At 36.8% G+C, this 24,355-nt stretch overlaps 3 protein-coding genes across 4 annotated transcripts; 2 read left to right on the top strand and 1 right to left on the bottom strand.

The window, feature by feature from the left end:
• The first annotated feature begins 10,432 nt into the window (after positions 1-10,432).
• On the top strand, positions 10,433-13,359 carry ENA (DnaJ/Hsp40 cysteine-rich domain superfamily protein). The gene is made up of 6 exons (XM_089626067.1): positions 10,433-10,484; positions 10,651-10,751; positions 10,911-11,090; positions 12,593-12,689; positions 12,815-12,869; positions 12,948-13,359. The coding sequence occupies exons 3-6, from the start codon at positions 10,944-10,946 to the stop codon at positions 13,129-13,131; spliced, it is 483 nt and encodes a 160-aa protein (XP_089482193.1). The 5' UTR covers positions 10,433-10,484; positions 10,651-10,751; positions 10,911-10,943; the 3' UTR covers positions 13,132-13,359.
• A 736-nt stretch (positions 13,360-14,095) lies between these two features.
• Positions 14,096-17,780, bottom strand: LSD1 (LSD1 zinc finger family protein). Its single transcript, XM_089626066.1, has 8 exons — positions 17,409-17,780; positions 17,246-17,317; positions 16,436-16,549; positions 16,078-16,194; positions 15,411-15,526; positions 14,711-14,788; positions 14,547-14,618; positions 14,096-14,462 (listed from the first exon to the last, which is right to left on the bottom strand). Exons 3-8 carry the CDS (start codon positions 16,545-16,547, stop codon positions 14,421-14,423), a joined length of 537 nt encoding a protein of 178 aa, XP_089482192.1. The 5' UTR covers positions 16,548-16,549; positions 17,246-17,317; positions 17,409-17,780; the 3' UTR covers positions 14,096-14,420.
• Positions 17,781-21,134: 3,354 nt separating this feature from the next.
• Positions 21,135-24,026, top strand: LOC149385020 (Pentatricopeptide repeat (PPR-like) superfamily protein). Of its 2 annotated transcripts, XR_016301321.1 has the most exons (3): positions 21,135-21,663; positions 21,750-23,655; positions 23,740-24,026. XR_016301321.1 is itself a non-coding variant. In XM_089626065.1 (2 exons), the coding sequence occupies exons 1-2, from the start codon at positions 21,585-21,587 to the stop codon at positions 23,582-23,584; spliced, it is 1,914 nt and encodes a 637-aa protein (XP_089482191.1). In that variant the 5' UTR covers positions 21,135-21,584; the 3' UTR covers positions 23,585-24,026. The 2 variants fall into 2 exon arrangements, 1 of the variants encoding a protein (XP_089482191.1); XM_089626065.1 differs by having other exon boundaries at positions 21,750-24,026.
• The last annotated feature ends 329 nt before the right edge of the window (positions 24,027-24,355 follow it).

The raw sequence follows: 24,355 nt of genomic DNA on the forward strand, positions 1-24,355 counted from the left end.
GAATACCAACGGATACTGCCTTGGATCTATTTATACCCTTATCTAGTCTCAGTCACTCACGTGGGACTCATCTACACGTGAGATTATTACCTTTTTTGGCGGTTTAGTCTGTGTACGTCATTGAGTGCGCATATATTTTCTTCGTTTGCATCAGCAAGTGCGTGGTATGTTATTATCAGATTTACGGGTAGATCTCTAGCTCGTACAATAAAGTAAACCAATTACCGAAGAGTATTGATGACAAATTAATATTTAAAAAACTCGTACAAATATATATCATTTCAAGAAGAAAAACGACCTCAAACATTTAATGATTGAATATAGTAGATCCCACTCCACCCGATAAGAGTAAAAAAAAAATTATAGCTTTTTACATATTTATTAAAAAAAATTATGTATAGTAACTTATTTTTCAAAAATTTGAGGCATTTTTTTAAGAAAAATTTGAGGAATTTTTTTCACAAAATTACGGGACTTCAGGCCATTGCTTGAGTGCATGAACCTCGGACTGGTCCTGATCTTACTTATGCATTCAAAGTTAACAACGAGGAGAAAACGACTCTCGAATACTTCCTTGAAAAAGTCACCACTAGGGAATCCAAGCCCGAACGTAGTTATGCGTGTTCCCTGTGCCCCGAGGAGCCCGACATCCTTCTTCAACAATTGTCCCCTAGGGACGCCAGAGACGAGGGAATCAAAGCTTAACTTTCCTCCCAAAGTCACACCACCATGGAATCCAAGATCAACGTCTTCCCATGCGGTCCTATTCATCCACTATAATATTATGTGTTCTTACTAGGTTCTAGCTAAGATAGCTAGTAATCTACTTTACAATCTGAGATAAGAAGGAAAATGTTTGTAGACAAGAGAGAATTGTTCATAGTGGGTTCTAGCTAAGATAATAACCTAGTTTAAAATCTGAGATAAGAAGAAAAATGTTTGTAAATAAGAGGAAAGAAAATATCGACTCTTTCTAGAAAGGATTTTATTGGAATTCTCTGTTTTTTATTTCAAGTTATAAACTTGTTCTTGTTACGTTGCAAATGGTGGAGTTTCCCTTCTATTGGTAGAGGGAAACTATTTGCGAGTTTTCAATTTTGCCCTTCCTAGATCTGTATAATTACAGCTGTAAGAATAGTATAACACTCCACTCCAAATCTATAAATGTTTTTCTCATTTGGATCTAATTTCAACGAAAATTAGTCCGTTTATTTCATGATCGTTTATATAATATTCATGTTTTAACAATTGCCCCCATTTGTGTTGTAAAGTCGATATTTTAAAACATTTATTTTATTTTTTGGACAATTTTGTTATTATTTTTTGTGAGCATTTAATTGGTAAATTTTGTGCTGATATGTCAAGCCCAAAAATTTAGGTAAAGACTATGTGTTTTGCAACTTTTGTACCAATATGTCGAGCCCAAAAATTTAGGACAAGACTATACGTTTGGGAAATTTGGTACCAATATGTCGAGCTCAAAAATTTAGGTCAAGACTATATATTTGACAAATTTGTGTTTGGACATTGTTTAGTTGCTATGGGAATTTGTTCCCAACAACATATTTGTGTAATCGTTAATAGAGTGGCATTCATTAGTTGAGATTTCCCACTAATATGCAAGTGGGTGGAAGTAAATGGGCCTTCTCTATACATTTGTTTTGTATCATTGCCACATGAAGTCATGTGTATTTTTATGTGGGCCCCAAATTGAGCTTGTTTTATATCATAAAGAGCCACGTGATAGATTTGTTGTACGGATATAATTTCCACCGCCTTTGGGCTCTCGACCATCTAAAGTGACATGTATATTTTTATATATACATATAGCTTGATATATCATAAAGAGCCACATAATTATATACAATTATTACAAGGATTGTTGTTCCCACCGACTTTGGGCTCTCAAACATTCTTAAGTAATGTGTTGTGTACGTGTATTTAGTGATAGGTGTTAATCACGCGGAAAACTCCTATTTTCCTGACTAAATCAGAGTTTGTTCTCGAGTATTTATGATGTTTTTTGTGTGTTTTTGAGAGACTTATAGGTTTTAGAGGCCAATGAGGTATAAAGGAGGTTAGTAGAGCATCACGTGAAGTAACGGAGCAATTTTGAGAAGATTCGAAGACTTTTCGCCAAGTTAGAGCAAAAAAGAAATACAGTGTCCTCTTGTGAACAATTCTGAGAGTTTGAAGTAAATATTTTGGATGATCCAATTCCATAATTGGATAGAGCTCTCTCTTAGCTTTCCAACACATATTTATTTGCAAGAATCGGACATCGGAGCTAGGAGTTATGGCCGTTACAAAAACGGTGCGCGCGGGAAGAAAAAGTGCGCGGCGCGACCCTAGGACATCGCGCCGCGAGGTTCCGAAAATCGCCGAAATCGATCTCCGAGCATGAGACGCGGAACGCGAGGTCCGCCGGGATGTCAACCTTGCGGCGCGACCCTCGAACCACGCGCCGCAAGGTCCGCCGAGACAAAAAAAGAGGAAACGATGATTTAGAGTCGATCTGAGCCGTTGGATCATTTTTAATTACCAAGTCTGCTCCGAAAATTAAGAGAAACCCAAGGATTTCAACCTAGGCCTATAAATACACCTCTCAATCTCTTGTTTAGGGATCTTACCACTTTTTATTGTTTTCACTTAATGTTTGGGAGAGATAGAGGAAAAGGGGAGATCCGTTCTTCATCAATTCGCGCCAATTACATTTTTATTCTTCTATTTTACTCTTGACCTCCCGTATTTTAATTCATAATTGAGTTCTTCATTATGGTTTCTTATTTCTATTTTCTTATTCTTTTTTTGTTTTCTCGCTACGCCATGAACTAATTCCATTAAGGACTATGGCGTAGCGGGTTTAGGATTCGGTTATGGATATGATTTAATATATTGAAGCTCAATTTCCATTCTCTACTGCTTTGCTTAATTCAAATCCGTTTTAATGCTTGATCGGGATTAGCTACCTTGTTCATGATTTTATACTTCAACTTGATGATTGAGAAAGATTATGTTGTTAGTGTTTTGGTTTGAATTACTATGATGCATGCCTAGGCTAGTGATAGTTAGGTTGCCATAGAATCGTGTGAATACTCTTGATATGAATGCATGTTATTGCTAGGGATTGAGATCGAGAGAAGGTTTTCCTAATTTTGACATAGGTTGTTAGATGCTCGAGAGAGATTTAGCAATATTATTCTGTGAGTATGATTAGTAAAGAATAGTGAGTTGAATATTGATTGTGCAGGAAATTCGTGTATCCAAACCGTTGAATAAATCCGTGAAGCCTTGGTCCTTAGCCTCTCTTTCTGCTTACAACTGTTATTTGAGTGTTTTGCTATTTAGTTGCGTTAGAACTTGTCAATAATTTGTGATATCTTTCCATCTCCTCTTTAGTTCAATTCGTGCTAGTTGATTTGTTTGTTAATTAAGCTTGTTCCTCGTGGGATCGACACTCGTACTTAATTCACTATATTACTTGAGCGACACGTGCACTTGCGCGCGTAAAAATCGCAACATTTAGACACATATCATTCAACCTTTTCAAATTGATCAAGACAACAAAGTTAGTGTGTATCCAAAATTTTTTTACATAAGTTGAGCTAAGCTTTTTTGTGTAACAAATTATCACAAAAGTTCGTCCGTATGTATACATCAATAGATATTCCTTCTTTTGTTGTTTCTATGTGTAAAGGCTTAGAGAAGCTGATTATGGAAGTGAATAGGTGCTGAAACTATGTATGATATATATATATATATATATATATATATATATATATGTATGTATATATATGTATGTATGTACACACACAAAAGTTGAGTGTATAATTTTGATGTGAAGTCTCTATATTGACTTTAGTTGGTGTTGCACGGATTATTTAACCTTGATTTCTCAAATGATCATTGTAAACACAAATTGTTCTTAATACATTAGAAATCAGATAAAGATCACAATGGCAAAGGCTTCTTTTTTTGTTTATTGCCTTTTATGTGTTTGTGTATATGTTTGACTCAGAATTGCCGTTTTTTTGTAACTGTTGTTACATGGAGTTTGGCATTTTGGTTCAGGCAATTCTCTTATCCCTCAAGTTGTTCATCACATCACACAGGACATCATTTATTTATCTATGTCAGGATGCGACGTGGCTTCGCTGATAACTTTTTAACTGGTCACGGTGGATGTGCACCATCTGTCTCTGTTTCGGATCAGAGGACATTCCGTTTTTTTGTCTCTTATAAAAGAGAATGTCTCACCCTTGGTTAGGGTTACACACTTGCTTTTGTTGCTTATTGTCTTTGTTGTTGTTACTACACCTCTTAACAACACTTAACATATGTTAACTATTTCATGTCGGCATTGGTGCCCACAAGAAGAGTAGTAATTGTTACTTTTATGCATTTGATGTAATAAAGTCTCACAAAGACTCTTGCTTGTAACTGCTCAATAATTAATAAAGAGTTGAAACTTTCATTCATTCTTCCTTGTTTGTTTGAAGCTTTATGATAAAACTTAGTCTTTAGTCCTTAAACAAACCTAACAACAAATGAAGAGTCAAATACAAATTTGCATGAACAAACTCTTCATGGTTTGCTTAAAACAGTATATTCACAATCTAAAGATCAAATGGCTATTGATCTCAGTATGATTCTTAGGAGAACCTATGATGTCTGGTTATGAGACATAGAGAGTTGGAGACTCTATAGTTCTTCCTAGGTATCTTCTGAAGATACTGAATTGACCAGTGCACTTCTAGAGACGGTATAAGAACAAACCATTTAACTTCTTCTGTCTCAAAGTCACTATGTATGAATTGCATCATGTTTACCTCAATCCTGAAATGAGGCATGTCATTTCATAACTTACATACTCTCATTTGAGAAAGTCAGAATTCTAGATTCACTATGTGATATAGACAAGACCTATTGATGAAGTACTAAGTTATGAAGATGTCATGAACAACTTTTGAAGATCTCATAGATGTGGAATTCATGTATAAGATTGCTGAAATGCAATGTATATCACCTCATTCTTTGTTCCTTGGAATGTGAATAAATGAACTGGCCAGTATCCAAATTGAGTCATGACTCCTTTGGATGAATCAATGTGACTTGTTAGCTCATCGTCAATACATTGTTTCTAACTTATTCACAAGCGTGACAAAGGAGTTGAGGAAATAACAACTAGAAGGGTAAAATGGTAATTTTATAAATCCCATCTAGTTGATGATATTCATGAATGGTAAACAAAAATAATATTCAATGGATCCACTCATCACAATTAAGTAGAATTTTGAGTAGAAAACATATTCATTTGAACCGAGATATTTTCAGTGTCAACTCTTTAGTGGAGTCAGTTGACATTAAGTTAGAACTTAGAAAAAGTTTGTGAACTTCTGTGTCCAAGTATGCTAGCTCAGTTGGAACCATGAGGTCACTACCACAAGTCATTAGAGTAGGATTTTTTTAACTAGTAGCTATGTCAAAACAAGTTCAAATGTTGAACTAGACGAATTTTACGAAAATTGTCGAAATTGTAATTTTGTCCATAAGGACATAAGATGGTATAAATGTCAAAATAAGATTTTGGACATTGTCATATGATGACAATGTAAATGGATCCACATGGCTAACATTGAGAATTGGGCCTTGAAGATTGAATTTCATTTTATGGAATTTTATGTGAAAATTCTACATGGGCATTTCTTGTATTGTCATGAACAAATAAAGAAACATCTAGAAGATTAAGAGAAAAACCATGGCCTTCATCAATAGAAAAGAGGAAATCATTTTTGCATTGATGTATAAGGACAGTTGCCAAAAAGGAAAAGATGAAATAAATTTATAGCATATGCTATAATGAGTTGGATGGCCAACTAGAGCAAAAAGGAAAAGAAATTTCCAACCTTGGTATTATTATGGTAGGAATTGGAAATAAAGATTGTGTTCATGAATATGTGATATTCAATAGAAAAGAGGAAACTACCTCTTCAAGGCAATCATTTCTCCTATAAATACCACACCTCATTCACAATGTTGAAATAAGTTTTTAAGATTGAGAGCTTCTCTCTCTAGTCTCTCTAGACTTGGCTGACCCCCCCTCTCCCTCTCTCTCTTCTTCTTGCTATTTTGTTTTGGCACCTAGGTCCTCATTAGACCCAGCGTTTTGTATTAGCTCTTTGGCTCTAAGACTAGTTCTTGAGTCATTGTGTTTAATAGTGCCCACAAACTAAATCCTTTCTAAACTCAAAGACTCTAGTGGTAGAAACTATCGTGGTTACTCGGATTCAAGAAGACGCAAAGAGACAAGTTAAGTGGGGAGACGAGCGATTCAACTTTTCCAAAGACTTCTCAACGCTCAAGCTTCAAACGAGATTGGTACCGAGTGAAAACTCATTATAGTTTTCTTAATTTTAAATTACATGTTCATGCACTTTATCTGGGTAGTAAAATCGTTTTACACATTTTAAAGAATTTTTTTTTATAATCCGCCGCTTGCTAGAAGCGATAAATAATTCTTAATCATAGATCTATTCCAACACTTCAGATAGATCTGGACTTTCAAGTGGTATCAGAGCAGGCACCCTAACTTTATGGGTGAGGTCCGTACAGATCTTATTGTTGTTGCTTGAGATGGATACCTTCAGGGAATGAGGCTCTATTTCTCAAGCTCCGTTTCTCGATGGACATAACTATGCTTATTGGAAGGCCAAGATGGAGCCTTCATCAGGTCCATTGATCACAAAATGTGGAAATCTATTATCAGAGGATGGGAAGCCCCCAAGACACTTTTGCCTGATGGTGTTACCCATGTGAAGAAGTCTGAAATCGAATGGAGTCCCACGAAGACGAAGCTGCCCTATCTAACTCAAAAGCCCTCAATGCCATCTACAATGGTATTAACAGAAATGTTTTTAGACTGATCAACACGTGTGAAAGCGCCAAGGAGGCATGAGACATCTTGGAAACCACGTACGAAGGAACTGACAAAGTGAAGAATTCTCGACTCCAACTTGTCACCACCAAGTTTGAGAACATGAAGATGTATGAGGAAGAGACCGTCAGTGAATTCTACGCGAGAGTTAGAGATCTCTCAAATGAGTCTCATTCTCTTGGAGAACCCATGTCAGATGCTAAGCTTGTCAAGAAAGTCTTGAGATCTCTTCCTGAGAGATTCAAGATCAAAGTGACTACTATTGATGAAGTTCATGACACGTCTGTGATGAAAGTGGATAAACTCATTGGTTCCTTGTTCACCTACGAGATGTCGTTCTCAGGATCGTCGGAGAAGAAACCAAGGGGTCTCGCACTCAAGTTCATATTCTCAGAACCTTCATCTCCTAAAGTTGATGCGCCATCAGAATCATATAAAGAGTCTTTGGCCTTGATGGTCAAGAACTATGGAAAGCTGATGAAGAAGTTCGAGAAAAAGTCACCAAATTTCTCAGGACAATCAGCTGCCCTTTTCTCAGGGTTACAAACCTGGGAACTACAACACGAAAGGAAGGGATGATTCTCGAAAACATGAGTCGTCACAAATCATTGTGTTGTCGTAGGCAAAAGGTCTCATCCACGAGAGTGGTCGAGACTGTGAAAGTTGCCCCTGAAAGATTGGACAAGAGTCGGGCCTCCTTGTTTTCAGGTCATGTTTCTTTTCCCATGGTTTTTCCAGGCCACCATCGCTCTTTATTTTCTGAGGAGAAATAAGTGGTGGGTGTTTCTTCCTTATATGCAATGGTTAAGTTGTTCCATGATAAAGAGAATTGTCTTCTTTCGTATGTTAGTTTTACTGTTTGTGTGCGCCGTATAAAGGGCTAGAGTGATTGGGTTGCATAGAATATTGCAACTCATCAGGATTTGCTTGAAGCAGTAAGGGTGTTAGACTCTTTGATGATATTTTTTCATTTGGAAGTTTTGAAAGACAACAAAAGTTTGAAAGATTTGATATACATGTGGTGTCCTGATACTCATACGAAAGTATGCTCTTTAGTAGAATTTACATTGACACTTGAAGACGTAGTCGCACTGTATCAATTGCCATATACGAGGAACTTTAACTTTATTACCATGGATTTAACAAATGAGGAAGAAGGTGTGTTAGAATCCTTGAGAAATATGTCCATTGAATTGTATCGGACTTGCCGGCGACCGTTTTCCTTATCGAACTGTGTGAGTCACTTTAGATTTACATCTTGCGGGGCTAAAGTGAATTCGGTGGAGTTTTTTGCATTTTGGTGAATGTTTTTTTATTTTTCATGGTCATGCCATGCATGGCGTGCATCCAAAAACATTTACGTTGGCCGTTAAATTAGCTTTGGACATTGTTTAGCTCTTGCTCAAGCATATTTAGTGACTCTCTACTAGAGACTTGATCAAATTGTCTCGGGTGTGAAAAGATCTCAAGGCCGGTACCATATTTATCCCCCGGTCGCTATGTCATTTTTGCAACTTTATTTTTGGGATAGGTTCTCGTCTCTAGACCTGTACACCGGACCTCGTGTGACGTATATCAATCGTCCCCAGCTAAGCAAGCTATTTTCGGTGAGTTTCTACCACGATCGTGAACTTGGTCTCATTGTCTTGCTGTAAATGGTTTCCAAATTTATGAATTCATGGATAATGTAAAATACTTTGTACCGCATTCCTATGTTGACTTGACAGAGGGCTTTGCTTCGTTTGAAATGTACGATAGTGATTCTATGCCACGTAACGTGAAAGTGGTAGTTGAATTTTTTTTGGCATATAGTGTGCTCTCTTTCTCTTCGTTCTGTCCTAGAAGCTAAGTTTGACGTTACACTATTCACGCGCACTATTTGGTGTAACACTTTTTCATTTATGAAATAGTCTCCCAAAAAATGTACCTTATAGTTTTGACTTAATTTAATTATTAATTTATAAAAATCAATTACATATAATTAACTAAAATATCAACAATAATAAAAATATGTATTGTACTCATGAAGTAAATCACAATACGTATTTAATAAAATACAAGTGTCTCGAATGTAATATTAAAGTTTACCTATGCAATGTTAATATATAAAAAATGCGATTTGTTTGTATAAATGTAACATTTAATATTATTATAGAGAGACTAATATAATATATTTAGGATTATTATTGACATAAAAAATTAATAGAGGGAAATATATGTAAATGATCAAATGTAATATTGAAAAACATAAAAAGATAATTTCTTTTTAGTATGAAAAATGATGTTGTTAATTGGAGATAAAAATTATTTTGGTTCAAAAAGTTGCCTATTTTTACATCATTCTTGTGGCGTGGCCCACGCTACAAGAACGATGTAACTTTTGCACTAAAATAGTGCAACTTTTGAGCCAAAATAATTTTGGGCAAGGAGAAGAGAATTAATGGGGAATTCTCTTCCCTTCTCTTTCTTTTTACGGAAGAGAAATTTCTCTTCTCCTTAAATGAGAAAAGAGATTTCTCTTCTCCTTTCAATAAATAGAAGATAAGAGAAGTAAAAAAGTGTTCTCTTCCCCCTCTTCCCCTTTACTCCAACGGTTGCATTTTTTTTAAAATCTAAGCCGTTGGATTGTTGATCGTTGTAGATCCAATGGCTCAGATTTTTTGACCGTTGGAGCCCAAAAATTACTCTTATTTCTCACATCTTTTTCCACAAATCACTCTCAAACTCTCTCATTCTTCTAAATCTCTCTCAAAAGTTTTCAAATTCATTCCATCACAAGATTTATTATATAGTTATAAATTTTATCATATAGTAATAATTTTATTATATACTTCAATGTCTCGTAAATCGTTTAACTCGTCCAAATCCCATCATCCACCTCCTCTACCCCAAAACACACCTCCCACAATTCCTCCACCACCCCATGATTCCCTGACCATCCAATTTCCTCAAAATTGGTTGGATTCCTGGAGGCAACACGAAGGAATGCTTCACATTTTAGCAAGTATGGCTCGTGATATTTTAACGATTTATGTTTCAACCGTTTCCTCTGAATCCGCATTTAGTAGTTCGGGGCGTATTATTTACGATAGGCGTTGTAGTTTATCACCCGAAATGGTCGAGGCTTTAACGGTGGACAAAGATTGGGTTCTACATAGCCGACGAACACAAGAGACATTTCGTGAAATTGAAATCATTGATGATTTTGATACTCGATTCTCAAACATAAACCTTACCAACCTTTAGGATTTATTTGTAATTTCCTTTTAATTTTGCTTTTCAGTCCCTTCAATTAAAAACACACTTATATGTCATGAAACAATTACACACACAAATAAATAACTTTGTATTTCAGTCCCTTCAATTAAAAACACTATAAATAAAATAATATTAAATTGAAATAAAAATATATTTAATTTTTTTTTTAAGGGAAGAGATTTCTCTTTTAAGAGAAGTGAAAAGGAAGATAAATTCTCTTTCCCTTACTGCATAGAAATTCTCCACTAAATGATAAGAGAACAACTCTTTCTTCCATTTGGAAATGGAAATGGTAGGAGATAGAAATCTTTGTGAAATTTCTCATTTGAATTCACCTGATAAATAAATAAATAGATAAACACAATAAACAAAATAATAAGCGATCAAAGAAGCTGAATTTGGTATCTTCACCAATACCAACTTAGCTAAGAAGCGTTCCTTTTCTTTGAAGTAAACAGGCGAAGAAACAAAAACGCACAACTGACTGAACCTTGGTGTTCTTAAAATAAAAATTCTATATCGCTACACGTCAATTTCAGACAGACCGTCAAGGTTTCTGGTAAGCTACTTTAATACTATTTGTATTTAAAAAAAACAATAGCAAAGTTGCTGTGTTTTTAGCTACGCCCACGAACTGTTTGTTTGTAATACGCTGTGAGGTGAATATTACTAACTTAATTTTTTTTTTTTTTTTTTTCATTTGCTCATTCTATATCAGAGGTCCATTTGAGAAAAACCATATTTGGTGGCAATGGCAATAAAAATGCTGAACTTACAACCAATCTCATTTCGATTCCAAGCCGTGATTTTGAACACTTCTCAGATGCCTCATTCGCAGAATTTGAATCCGATACCTCGTCTCTCATTCACTAAGCCCTCTTGGGTCGTCCGAACAGAGGCTAGTTGAACCTTCTTTTTATTTTAGCTACATTAATGTTCTCTACGTGTTCATCTTTATCAACCTAATTTCTCATACAGAACAGTCACATGTTTTTTTATTCCCACGAGAAATATATTTATATTCGCATTGTTAGTTGTTCTATCATTTGGTTACTCTTCTTCACTACAAGATACTAAGAGAAGAGTTGGGAGAGAAACGATGCGGAACTGAATTGTATTGATCAATCTGAGTATTCTGGTACATGACAAGACTATTTGTATTACATCAGCTGATAACAACTTCTAACTAACTCACTGATAGCATACTAATCATACACGTTTACATAGTGCACACGCGTGACTCAAGTCACCTAAACTCTATAACATGTATTCAAGACTAATTCTAATATTCCCCCTCAAACTCATAATACTAGGACTTAGTATTTTGAGTTTGCAGAGCTTCAATGGTGAGCCTTGAACGCATCTTGACAATGTTTGGACTTGAGATGGCCTTTGTGAATACATCCGAGAGCTGGTCGATTTAAGAAACATGCTTGACTTAGATCTATTTTCTAATAGGAAACTCGCGCTTCCAACTTCTAAGCACTTCACCACCTTTAAGAGTACCGGATCTTGTAAGGAGTCTCTGGAATTGCCACCGAGGAGGTTGATACCTAACAGCTTGCTTTTTTTGTAAATTATTTTCAACCTCGAAGCCACGCAAAACCGTTCAACTATCTCTCTCAGTCTTCTACAGATCTCCAAATCCAGGTTGAACTTGTCCGGAATCGACTTGCCCTTTGAATTCTTCTGGCTAAGGCGTTGGCCACGAGAACAAACAGAAACGAGGCGAAGGATTCGCGTTGCCTATTCCCCGAGGAACAAGGAATAAAACGCCCTAGTCTTCGGTTGCCAGCAATGGAAAACCAGACTGAGGTGTGGCAGCATGAATCCATCTGTGCAATCATTGATAAAAACCTAAATTTTTTTCAAAGACGAAGTTCATAAAAGCTTTTTCGAAATCCAGCATCGGGAAAATTCTCTTGTTGATCTTCTATATTGTTCCACTACCTCGTTCGCGATTTTGCAAGTTTAGAAGTGAGCCGTGGTAGAAACTTCCTCGTTCATCACCTTATTGACTACATTTCTATAAGTACAAGGCTAAAACAGTAGAAGAAGCTGTGCATCTAAGGATTCGTAAGTCTCTAGAGCTTGAACTCTGTTTGGTTCAGTTAGGTTGATTTTCTAAGCAATAAATACCCAAAATCGTCTTGTTTTAGTTTGGCGTAGCTTTGTTCTGCGATAGAAGGGCGAACCTGCAACTATAGTATCGGTTACGATGTGTAAATACACTGATATATGTAAAAGAATAAGAGCACTGATACACGTAAATGTTGAACTTTAAACCGTTAAAACAACAAAATCCTGATAATCAGCGATCAGCATTGAGATTGAATATGGAAGACTACTTTTTCTGTTTATGCTATATGTACTAAGTTATGAGTCTTACTTTCTTTGCAGTCGAACATTCACAAAGAAAAGATACGAACCCCGGATCCACCTTGCTTGGTGTGCTCAGGGAGTGGAAGAGTAGATTGCCATTACTGCCAGGGAAGAGGTCATGCGCTGATACAATACACACACACGTCGAACCGATTTGAAAATGCACAACATTACGTTATCCCTTATAACATATAGAAACCAAATTCCAGAGTGTTGATATCGTTGCATCGGTGTTTTCAGGGAGGACCAATTGTACTCATTTAGAGATGCTTCCGAAAGGCGAATGGCCTAAATGGTAATATTTTTTTTTCCTTCTCTCCGTAACAAGAAATCTTATTCTCAAGGCTCTAAGAAATAGGATTATTTTCAACAGGTGTAAGACTTGCGGCGGAAGTGGTCTCGGCTACTGCGACCGCTGCATTGGGACGGGAGAGTATCGGGACATTATGGGCTTCCATTTCATGAAGAGAGAAACTCAGGACAGTCCTGCTCAAACCGATCAGAAGCGTCGAACTATTGCTGATTTGTACAACAGCGAGCTTTCAGGCGATGCCTGAGATAGAGACTGAAACCTGTATTACAGCATTTTCAGGAATCACTCATATAACTTTGCCTGTAGATATGATAGATGCTGCGGCGTTACTATAAGCACTGGGCAAAACACCTATGTTCATGCTTCCGACATGATGGAAAACCTTGACCTCAATGTTAAAATCTACAAGCTTTAGAACGCCCCTTAGGCTTTTTGTTCACCTCCAGCTCACCAGCTATCAATAAAATACTCTTTCGATCAGAAGCGTTCATCGCATTCGAAGCATATTCCATCTGTGCTCCGCTCTTTCGACATTTGGTTGGGTCACCCATATGTTTGGAGAGTAGCTCCAACCGGCTGCGATAATCCCTCTATCCCGTCTGCGAAACCAACAACTGTGCCTCCGTTGACTCGTCTGGGTTCCAACGGACGCCTCGTGATGCTCAAAGAAAAAAGTTCAAATTCCTCGGATGTGGACACTTGACCTCATTGGGATCGTAAAGGGCTCGCGCGGCCATCCTTGAGCTCTCGCATATGTGTTTTAGCCTTATCCTCGAGGCTTGTTCACCGTTTGAGTGAATTCACCTCGTCGAGGTTAACTGATCTTCAGTTAACATGTCATAGACCCCTTGATCTTGAGACGTTCGCTCCCATGGAACCAACTTGTTCCCCCAAGGCTGCTATTTCTGCAACTTGTGTCATGATCCCCATCTACGCCCTCACGATAACAAAAGAGAAATCAAAGAGTTCAATCTCTTGATGATGATTTTTTTTTTAATGGTCGTATCGGATCCCAAAATACAATTAAAGAAACCTAGTCAACCACTATTACATTTAAAAGGAAATCTAACGTAGCAAAGCCACAAAGTTCGTGCCGTTTCTTAAGTTGCTAAACATACGCAGAGTTTGGTCACTGACTATTCCTATCCCACGGAACGTTCAGAAAATACGAAAAAAAAAAAAAAAAAAAAAACATCAAGATATTAGCGGGTAAAGAAAAAATCTACTCTTTTATAGTACAAGTACAACTGAACACGGGTGTTTATGAATGTATTCACAAAATAACATTATAAGAATCTCTTCTTCACTTCTGATCTTCAAGTACACCCACAGTCGATCACAGACAATACACTGTCTGATAACGAAGTTATCGGGCAATATAAATATATAAAAATGATGGTCATCTCTCACAAAATATACAAAACCAAATTCCATGTCTATATATATATATATATATATTAGAACCATGTATAAACAAGGATGAAATTTTCTTCCCTCCCTGTCAATAAATGCACATGAAGGATTCAGGTCGACTTATTTCTTTTCCGTGGTGACGCCGACAACTACATTGCTTACCTGCAAGATCAAGACTTGTCATCGGAAAATTTAGCTATATCACTCAATCAAGCAACAATTATTTTAAACGAGACTTAAACCAACCAGTTTGCCACTTTCGTCCACGGACATCGGGTTCTCTACAACAACAGTTTGGCTCTGTGAATGAGGCATGGGCTGAGACGTACAAGAGACTCGGAATAAGTAAGCTGTTGAAAAGAGGGTAGAGCAATACAATATTATCACAGCATACAATCTCATAATCTTACAGCTGAAGTGGAGGGCATCGTGGAATTGGTCCCATTGGGTCTGTGAGCTGGGATCGGAACCCTCATGTTGCCACTCATCTGTGAAGCATCAAAATATATTAATTACCTGTGGGAGTGATCAAAGTACAAACACTTGAAAAGGAAAAAAAGCTATCTTTTTATTTTTCCAAAAAATTCCGAAGGTGTTGGATTGGAGGAGAAATGTAATTAATTGGCGGGCTCAAGTGAAGTTTTTCAGTCTTAAGAATCTTCTTCAGGAAGTGATAGGCATGAAAGAGAGAAGGTTTTACCATACATCAGAGTAAAAACAAACAAGATTATGTCAACAGAGCAACTCTTCCACAAGGACTTCATACCACAAAAGACGTGTCATACAAGAATATTGAAGAATTCCAAGTTACTAGCAAACGCCGATTAAAAATTTAGCATGAGGTTTCTGCTAAACCAATGAGCATCAAGACCCAAAAATGAACTACACTTTTCTAATACCCATTTGTCAATACCAAAAACACATGTCTACTTGATAATGAAAAAGAGTGTGTCTCATCAATTTAAAATAGGGAAATTTTTGTAAATGTTTCGTGCAAAAATGAAAGCATCAGACTAACGATGGTTGAAAATTTTATGATAAAGATGTCCTCCTAGATGTAATTTCAAAAAGCAAGTAATCTTCTATCAAAGTAAGTTTGAAAATACGTACACCAACGTTGGTAACATATTGACAAAGTGCACATTTGACTGAAGGAGCGCCGTATGGATACATGAGGGTCGTCCGACAGTTCCCGCAATTCACATGAGCTACCTGGTTGTTGCTTGCTGTTCAATCACACAAAAAAAAATAAATAAATAAATAAATAAATTTTACTGTTAATAAAAAAAAATTAAAAAAAAAAAAAGCCAATCTTCAAACACGACAGAACTTGAGCATTTCCCCACGGGATATGTCACAGACTTTGATATCATATTGTTAGTGATACTTATGATGAAACGGAATACTAGAGGTTTTGCACTCTCCCCGAAGTTTGTAATTTCTTCTACACTCGCATACAGTTTAAATTAGTTATGTTCACTTCAATCCTTTCTAGCTATAACCTACACAATACATAATATTGAAGTAGATTACGAACACAAAACTACCATTTTTTTATTTCATCGTTCTAGGGTAAGAAAGCCTTGACTGCATATACCGGGCTACTCGGCACATCAAACCATTCAAAGAGATGTGAACACGAAGAATAAAAAAACTATAACACGCGAAATTCGAAGAATAATATATAGATAAATATGTACACACACACACACACACATATATATATATATATATATATATATATATATATATATATATATGTATATACACACGGAACCTGCAGGTGGCACAAGATTGACAGTATGACAGCAAGAGCATCGGACACTCGTTGCTCCTCGTGTATACATAAGCAATGTCCGGCAGCCTCTGCATATCAGTTGGGCCATTTCCATCCCTTCAGAGACATTACACAGCGTTATTCTTTACAGCTCAATCAATAATGATGAAAACTAAAATTATACATTATCCTACAGCCTGATTGTGTAATACATGCAGTGATAGAAGCTTGTTCACATACCAAGGGATAATATTTCTTGTCCAAAAAAAAAAGGAAACTATCAATCAGCTTAGTTTCAACCGTCGAGTCAGATATAACAAACATAAAAAAAAAAAAAAAAAAAAAAAAAAAAGCATACCGGGAGGAGGGACTGGCGTAACTGTGTTGCATAGGGCACAACAAACGTTGGAAGCTCCTGTGGGATAGAGAAGAATGCTTCTACACCCATTACACACAAGCTGGCTCTGCATATCTACATACGAAGAAAAAAATACACACCGCGAAACTTTGCTAAGAGCACCAATAGAGGAGTAGAACAACAATCTTCCCTGAAATATAACCACTTAACTACTGTACTATTCCAAACCCTCCTAATGATTGGAAAAGCAGTTCTTCCTACAAACTTTGAAGTGTTGAGTCTAACCACTTTGAATGGAAAGCTACAGATATAATGATATAAGGTTTTACAAACCAACAAACAGACAACTTATCCAGTTTCATTTTCGCCATTTCCTAATGAATCCATAAATTAATTAAACAGTTGATATAGCAAGCCAGTTTTCCAAGCATTCATGATGGTCTGCTCCAACACGGTCTATTCCTCTGTAAAATCCTATCGAGACAAACTTGTTATTTTATTTTATCCAAGAAATAACAAAACAAAAATCATTTATGAAAGGAGAAAAAACTCTTTTTTTTCCTGATTCACGAAGAGACTAAAAAAAAGCGTAGAACAATGTTAATGATTCAAGAGTCTCTTTTAAGTGCTTCAATAGATATCCAATTATTTTACACACAAGAATCTAACACATCACCACCAAGACCCACATGTTAAGATTCCTAAACGCAATTGTTCTCACCAGAAATGGGCAAACAGACAAAATACGTTCATTCATCCAATCTATATCAGTTTAATCAGTCAGATAGTAAAAACAGAGGAAGATCATACCCGATTCGGATTTAAATTCGAATTTCACGACCCCTCGGAACAATCCGATATGCGCGCAATCGAATCGGAAGGCTAACAACCAAACGAAGAAATACCGCGACGAAAATTAAAAATGAAACAAAAATCTAAATCTAAATCCAAATATCCAAGTCAAAATCAATACCGGAGACAGTAGGAAAGAGTGTCAAAATAATGCGAAAGTTCCAAAATTGGGATGATTTTGACGTAGTGATAATTAGCCTTGGCCGATCCGCGGGTAAAAGAAATAATAAAAAGTCGCTCACAATCAAAAACACGGAATTGGGTCAAAACCCAAAACCAAAGTAATCCCAATTTGCTTTTACGAATTAACTATTTGTAGTTTTCTGTTCCCATGTAAAGTCTGGGCATATACATATATATAAGAATATTATGGTGTAGTGTCGTCAAGAAAGAAGATATTTTGCTTCTGTTTTGCCAATTTCAACGGATGATGTTCCGTACGCCCTTCCTTCATTGCAGCTTGTTAAAGGTGTCAACAGCTCAGGCCGGGCCTGTCTGGACTAATACCTGAATAGGCCCAGCCACTGACTAAATGCCGGGTCTAGAGTCGGGTCAAAGAACTAGACTAATTCAACGATTTTTTTTGTTTTTTTTTGTTTTTGGGATAATTTCAAAATTATGATGATGGAGAAAAGCTTTTACCATTATCCATTACTACTTCTTTTATTCCTAAATTCACATCTAAAATAAATTTTTTTTCCTAAAATAAAAAACAGTGAAAATAAATTTAAAAAATCATTTTAGAGAGAAATTATTCGGTATAAATTCTCATCATTCACTTTCACGACTTATCAACATATATAACTTATTTTTTACGAATATTTTATCGTTCTGGACATGGATAAATTAATTTAGGTTAACGGTGCGATTTCGATTGTATTGACCGCATCTTTTGATATGCCAGAATCTTTTACTAATAAAAGATTTTTGCTCAACTAAAAAAAGTGTATATTTAAAAAATATATATATATATATATATGCTTATTACTGATATAACTAAAAGTTATATAGAAGATAATATCTGAAAATTTTGTGACATATTAGTACAAAGATGGCGAACTCTCATATTTTGGCGCTTCAACAATGAGGGATCGGGCTTGAACGCTACATCGCATGAGTAGAACACATAGGCGGCGTTGAAACTAACATCTTCTAATCTTTTTGCTTCAATGGCGAGTCAATCGTTTCAACTTTGACGTCATAGATTTTGGCACGCTCCTTGAGACGGTTTTGGTGACTACGTCGGATGGTGTTTCGAGAAGCTCGACAATTTTGGCTCGTACGGCCTTGACGTCAGATGAGACACCTGCAAGGCGTATCATAGATCTTGGCGAGGCCATAGAAGTGTGCATTTTTGCTTGCAGGGTCAGCCTGCAAGAGTCTTTGATGAGTCGTTCACTTCTTGGAGTGTTTTGAGGAGATTCATTGACTCAAGTACATTTCAACTTCTATAGTCCACGGCATATACTTGTTACCTATGATATCAAGTGGACTAAACTCAAACTTTACAATATTTGACAAGGTGGTGATTATTATAAAAATAAAATAATTTATTAGATTAACTGTTAAGGACATACAAGTCTATAAAAATTGTAATAAATAAAAAGATATACATAAACCCAAACTTTACTAAAGCGAATTAAAACTTACCAAGCGAAACTTCTTCGATAAAAATACAAGCATTAAGTGCAACAATACGTATGAGAATAAATTGTGTGTAAACTGAAAGGTAGTATTTAGAGTAATATAATGGTAACTATTATAAAAGTAAAATAATTTATTAGATTAATAAATAAGGAGATATGAGGTTGGGATTTTTCTATGGGTAAACTAGCAACGTAGCCATTTTGAAACATGGTTTTTGGAATCTAACCAACGTTTGGTAAATTTTGCAATCTAGACATTTACTGAAATTTACGGATATAAAATACCTAATTTACCATTTTTCTTATACTTACTTGATCAAAACACTAGCTCACGTTTGACCGGTTTGAATTGTATACAGCCAATTAATTTCATATTTTTTCGCAATTTAATTAGATATTTAGCTAATTTAATAGGAGATTCGGTGATGTAATTAAAAGAGAAAATTTAATGCAATAAATGCACAAAAAATTTACCATAATTAACAGAAATTAACAAATCAGCGGAGATTAACAAAACTTTACAAACATTAACACTGTATTTGCTTACACGTCTATAATTTCAGCAATTTAATTTCAACTTTTTGAATTCATAATATGAGATTCGGTGATGTAATTAAAAGGGAAATGAAATATTTATTTGATTGAATAAGTCAAACAAGATAATGAATACATGTAATTATGATAAAATCCCGTTCAAAATTAGAAAATAAATTTGGAAAACAAAAATACCGTATTAAATGCGTATTAAAGGAAAGGAAAGAAATCGGTTCTACCTGCACATATGTAAATTTACCATAATTAACAAAAATTAACAAAGCAACGGAGATTAACAAAAATTAACGAACATTTACACTGTATTTGCTTACACGGCTATAATGTTCATTAAAGAAAAAAAACACTCAATAACCAACTTTGCCAAGTATAGAATTTTTTTTAAAATTCGAAATATAAACCGAATATAACAAATTCGGCTACAAAACCAAGTTTCAAAACGTGGGCTAGTATTTTTTAAACCAAACCAAGGCTAATATAGTAAATACCATCTTACATAAATATGACACGTCATCAAATTTGGCTAGATTCGAAAATTAAACGAAACGTTGGCTAGATTACAATTGCAAGTTTGATGTGGCTTAGATCGACTAATTTTTCTTTTTCTATGGTTAAACTGAATATAATAAATTGGATTTATAAAGTAAATTCATTTTATGGCGTTATTTTACTGCTGTTTATTTATTAATTTTGTTGTAAACTAAATTATTTAAGAGCAAGTAGTTTGTATAGTTTTAAGGGTTAAATAAGTAGCCAATGAGCTCGTTTAATTTATATAATTTGTCTAAATTGCTCTGAAGTACCATATTTCATTGCGATTGTAGCTCTTATGTACCTTACTAATTGCAGTCAACCTGATATAAGATTTACAGTTAATCTATTATGAAGATTTATCAATATGAAATCAATTTTGATTAGCTATATAAATGCAGGTTACTTATTAGATCCACACAAAAGAATATTCCAAACTAGTTATGTGATTACGTGTGGAGGAACTGCGAATTTTTGGTTTCTCAAAAGCAAATGCTCATTGGGCCATCATCAAATCATGCGGCGATTATAGCTCTATATGAAGCGAGCCGTGAATTTGCATGGATGAGATCCATGGCACAACATATTAGAGTCACCATTGTTCTTCCAACAATCGAGGATCCTACCACACTTTATGAAGATAATGCCTCATATATTGCTCGAATGAAAGAATGATTTATCAAGAGCGACATAACAAAGCACATCCCACCGAAGTTCTTTTCATTCACTCAGGAGCTGGAAAAGAACACTGTAATCAACATTCAATATATTTGTTCTTGTAAAAACTGATATGATCTCCTCACAAAGGTGTTCCCCACTTCAACTTTCAAAAAACATGTTCATGACATTGGAATGCATAAAAATTGTAAAATTTATAAAGGAATGCACTTATGTCTATACAAGAGGGAGTTTAGTGTGACTGTACTTTTTTTTTTTTTCTAATAAAGTTTTTAACGAGACAAACACGTAAATGTCTTGGAGAGTGTTGTAAATAATTGGCATGTATATCAAAGTAAAAAAAAAAAAAGAAAAAAGAAAAAAAAGAGATAATTAATTAATTAATCTTATATCTTTGTTGATTAATGTACCTTAATTTCACTATAAATTTATGTAAATGCATGAAGGAAAATTCACCCGTTCATAAAATCATTTCAAGACACTACATCCAGTCTCTCATTCTCTGAAGATACCTCTATAATCTCTTACTATAATTAGTTGCATTTTAATTCTATTTGTTCCATTAGTACTTTGGTAATTTCATAACAGTGATTTTTTTTTTCAAGTACAAAAAAAATACTGTGAGCTATGTTGGAGTCTTGGAGATGAGCGAGTCCCGAAGGCAGAAGTGGAGTCGGTTCAGACCGCCTCGGTCTCACTGTCATCCTCTGTAGCGTCGATTTGGTCATTGTCAATTCAGTGTCATTACTTCCAAAGTCACAAGTCTAAACTTTATTTGTCAAAACAAGTTTATTTTTCACATGCACTCAACCTGTTCGACGAATGTCCGAGCTCGAAGTTTGTGACTACCAGTGAAACCCATTCGACGAGAGAAACTTTTAGGATCAAACATGTTTGTACGTTCGTCTCCGTTGAGACGGTCAATATCAACTTTTCCCTATCTTCGCGCGAGACCTAAAAAACAAACAGGTAAAGTCTGTCTATGCATACGTGAGATTTACTTCGCTAGAAGCGCTTGATCTAACTATGGTGGTGTTTTTGCTATGTTTGAGCAGAAGATGAGATCGTTAAAATGTTCAGCTTGCCTGACGTCGAGGATACGCTTCCAGAGTTTTATTCGGCGAGACAAAATCCGTCGGCTCGGACATTGGACGACCGGTTCATAAGGATCTTGAAAATCTTCAAGTGGGGACCCGATGCCGAGAAGGCACTGGAAGTGCTGAAAATACGAGTGGACCACCGATTGGTGCGCGCGGTTCTGAGGGTCGGCGGTGTCGACGTTGACGTGAAGGTCCAGTTTTTCAAATGGGCCGGAAGAAGATCGGGATATCGCCACGACTCTGTCACTTACATGTCTTTAATCCGCTGCTTGTATAAGGCAGAGCAGTTCGGGGAAATGTGGAAGACCATCCACGGCATGATGTGGGTTATGCCCGCCATCGATCCGGCTCATCTATCTGAGATCATAGGCATCTTGGGCAAGTCTAAGATGGTGGGCAAGGCCTTGGCTCTTTTCTACCAGCTCAAAGGTCGCAAGTGCAAGCCCTCCGTATTTACCTACAACTCGGTCATATTGATGCTGATGCAAGAAGGTCATCACGAAAAGGTTTACGAGCTCTACGACGAAATGTCCAACGACGCAGACTGTTTGCCCGACTCGTTCACGTACAGCGCGCTTATCTTGTCGTTTAAGAAACTGGGCCGCCACGATTTCTCGATCAGGCTGTTCGACGAAATGAAGGACAACGGTCTTCAACCGACCTCGAAGATCTACACCCACTTATTGGAGATCCACTTCAAGATGGGAAATGTTGAAAAGGCGATGGGCCTTCTCGCGGAGATGAAAGAGATGGGCTGTCCTCCTACGGTCTTCACTTACACGGAGTTGATAAAGGGGCTCGGTAGATCAGGAAAGGTCGAAGAAGCCCATAACATGTACAGGAATCTCGTGAAGGAAGGTCATAGGCCCGACGTGGTGCTTTTCAACAACGTGATCAACATCTTATGCAAAGCTGGGCGAGTGAGCGATGCTCTTAGGGCTTTTGAGGAGATGGAGACTCTTGAGTGCACGCCGACTGTGGTGACGTACAACTCCATTCTCAAAGGGCTATTTGAATCCAAAGCCCCGTTTTTCGAGGTCTCTGCGTGGTTCGAGAAGATGAAGGCAAAGGGTGTTCCTCTCAGCTCGTACACCTACTCGATCTTTATCGACGGTTTGTGCAAAAGGAACAGGATAGAGAAGGCGTTGCTGCTCCTCGAAGAGATGGACGAGAAGGGTCTCCCTCCTTGCCCGGCGGCCTATTGCAGCCTCATCAACAGCCTCGGAAGGGCAAACCGGAGCGAGGTGGCAAACGAGCTGTTCAGAGAGCTGAAGGAGAACTGTGGGCGTTCCAGCGCTCGGGTGTACGCAGTGATGATCAAACACTTTGGAAAAATCGGGCGCATGGATGAAGCTCTAGAGCTATTCGAGGAGATGAAGAAACTGGGCGCCGAGCCTGACGTGTACGCGTACAACGCGCTCATGTCAGGGATGGTGCGAGCCGGGAAGGCACACGAAGCTCATTCCTTGCTCAACACGATGGAGCGAAACGGGTGCGCTCCGGACCTGAGCTCGCACAACATCATCCTGAACGGCTTTGCCAGGGCCGGGGGCCCCACCCGAGCCGTGGAAATGCTGGAGAAGATGAAGCGGTCTGCGACGAAGCCCGACGCGGTGTCTTACAACACCGTTCTCAGCTGCCTCAGCCGAGCTGGGATGTTCGAAGATGCCGCGAAGCTCATGAAGGAGATGAGCTCGCTGGGTTTCGAGTACGATACCATCACCTACTCCTCCATATTCGAAGCGGTTGGCAACGTTGACGAAGTTGATCATAATATTCCCTTCGAGTGAAGTCGCGTTTGTATGAAATATATCTTTCTATGAATCAGTGCCCGGCCTAGGTGAAACCTTCCGTTCGAGAGGTGCTTCTTTGTAAAGCAAAGTAGCTCTTGGTTATCACTTCGTACGTGTCCATATTTTCATATTGAACTTTCGGTAATAACCAGGATTGACAGAAGCGTGCGGTGAGAGATTGAGCGGAAGCTGCAAACATGATGCTTTTGCAGGAAAGCTCCTTGGCTCTGTGCGATGAGAGATTAAGGAATAAAGGGCTGTCGTAGATACTTTTAGAGAACGGAATAACAAAAATAATTTTACAATAAAGGAAAAAATTTATTTGTTTCCATTGGGTTTTAGCCAAATTTTGCTTTGTATTTTGAGTTGACCACAATTACAGCCTCAATTATTTGTTTATTCTCAAATTAACTATTATATGTTTGAAAATGAATCCCATAATCACTACTTTGATTTACTGTTGGAGTGTTAATATATTTAACCAGATGAGTATAATAAAAATAGATATCATCATATTATAATGTACATAGAATGAAAGACCAAAATTGATTAAAATAATCTAAATCAAAATGATAATGTCTACTTTTTTTTTTTTTTTTTTGGTCGTGTAAATTGATTATCATGGCGTTTTGTTGAAACCTATATGACCAACTTTCAAGCTTTCCTCTCATGCCCTGACGTAAAACAACCCTCGAATTGTTCCACTAATTTCTTTCTCAAGATATCTATTAAGGAAAACAGTTTTATATCCTTATGATGAATTTCAAC

Source organism: Urtica dioica, chromosome 9 (assembly GCF_054948205.1).
Source record: "Urtica dioica subsp. dioica isolate 48M chromosome 9, U.dioica_male_clone48M_v1_H2, whole genome shotgun sequence".
In the NCBI taxonomy this organism is placed as follows: Eukaryota; Viridiplantae; Streptophyta; class Magnoliopsida; order Rosales; family Urticaceae; genus Urtica; species Urtica dioica.

Excerpts from the sequence above, each read along its gene's own strand:
- ENA (XM_089626067.1), top strand. The coding sequence starts at position 10,944 with ATGGCAATAAAAATGCTGAACTTACAACCAATCTCATTTCGATTCCAA. Across the intron at positions 12,690-12,814 it reads CCATTACTGCCAGGGAAGAG|GGAGGACCAATTGTACTCAT; the intron begins GTCATGCGCTGA and ends CGGTGTTTTCAG. Across the intron at positions 12,870-12,947 it reads AAAGGCGAATGGCCTAAATG|GTGTAAGACTTGCGGCGGAA; the intron begins GTAATATTTTTT and ends TATTTTCAACAG.
- LSD1 (XM_089626066.1), bottom strand. The coding sequence starts at position 16,547 with ATGCAGAGCCAGCTTGTGTGTAATGGGTGTAGAAGCATTCTTCTCTAT. Across the intron at positions 16,195-16,435 it reads TACGCCAGTCCCTCCTCCCG|GGATGGAAATGGCCCAACTG; the intron begins GTATGCTTTTTT and ends ATGTCTCTGAAG. Across the intron at positions 15,527-16,077 it reads CAATCTTGTGCCACCTGCAG|CAAGCAACAACCAGGTAGCT; the intron begins GTTCCGTGTGTA and ends GTGATTGAACAG.
- LOC149385020 (XM_089626065.1), top strand. The coding sequence starts at position 21,585 with ATGTTTGTACGTTCGTCTCCGTTGAGACGGTCAATATCAACTTTTCCC. Across the intron at positions 21,664-21,749 it reads GAGACCTAAAAAACAAACAG|AAGATGAGATCGTTAAAATG; the intron begins GTAAAGTCTGTC and ends ATGTTTGAGCAG.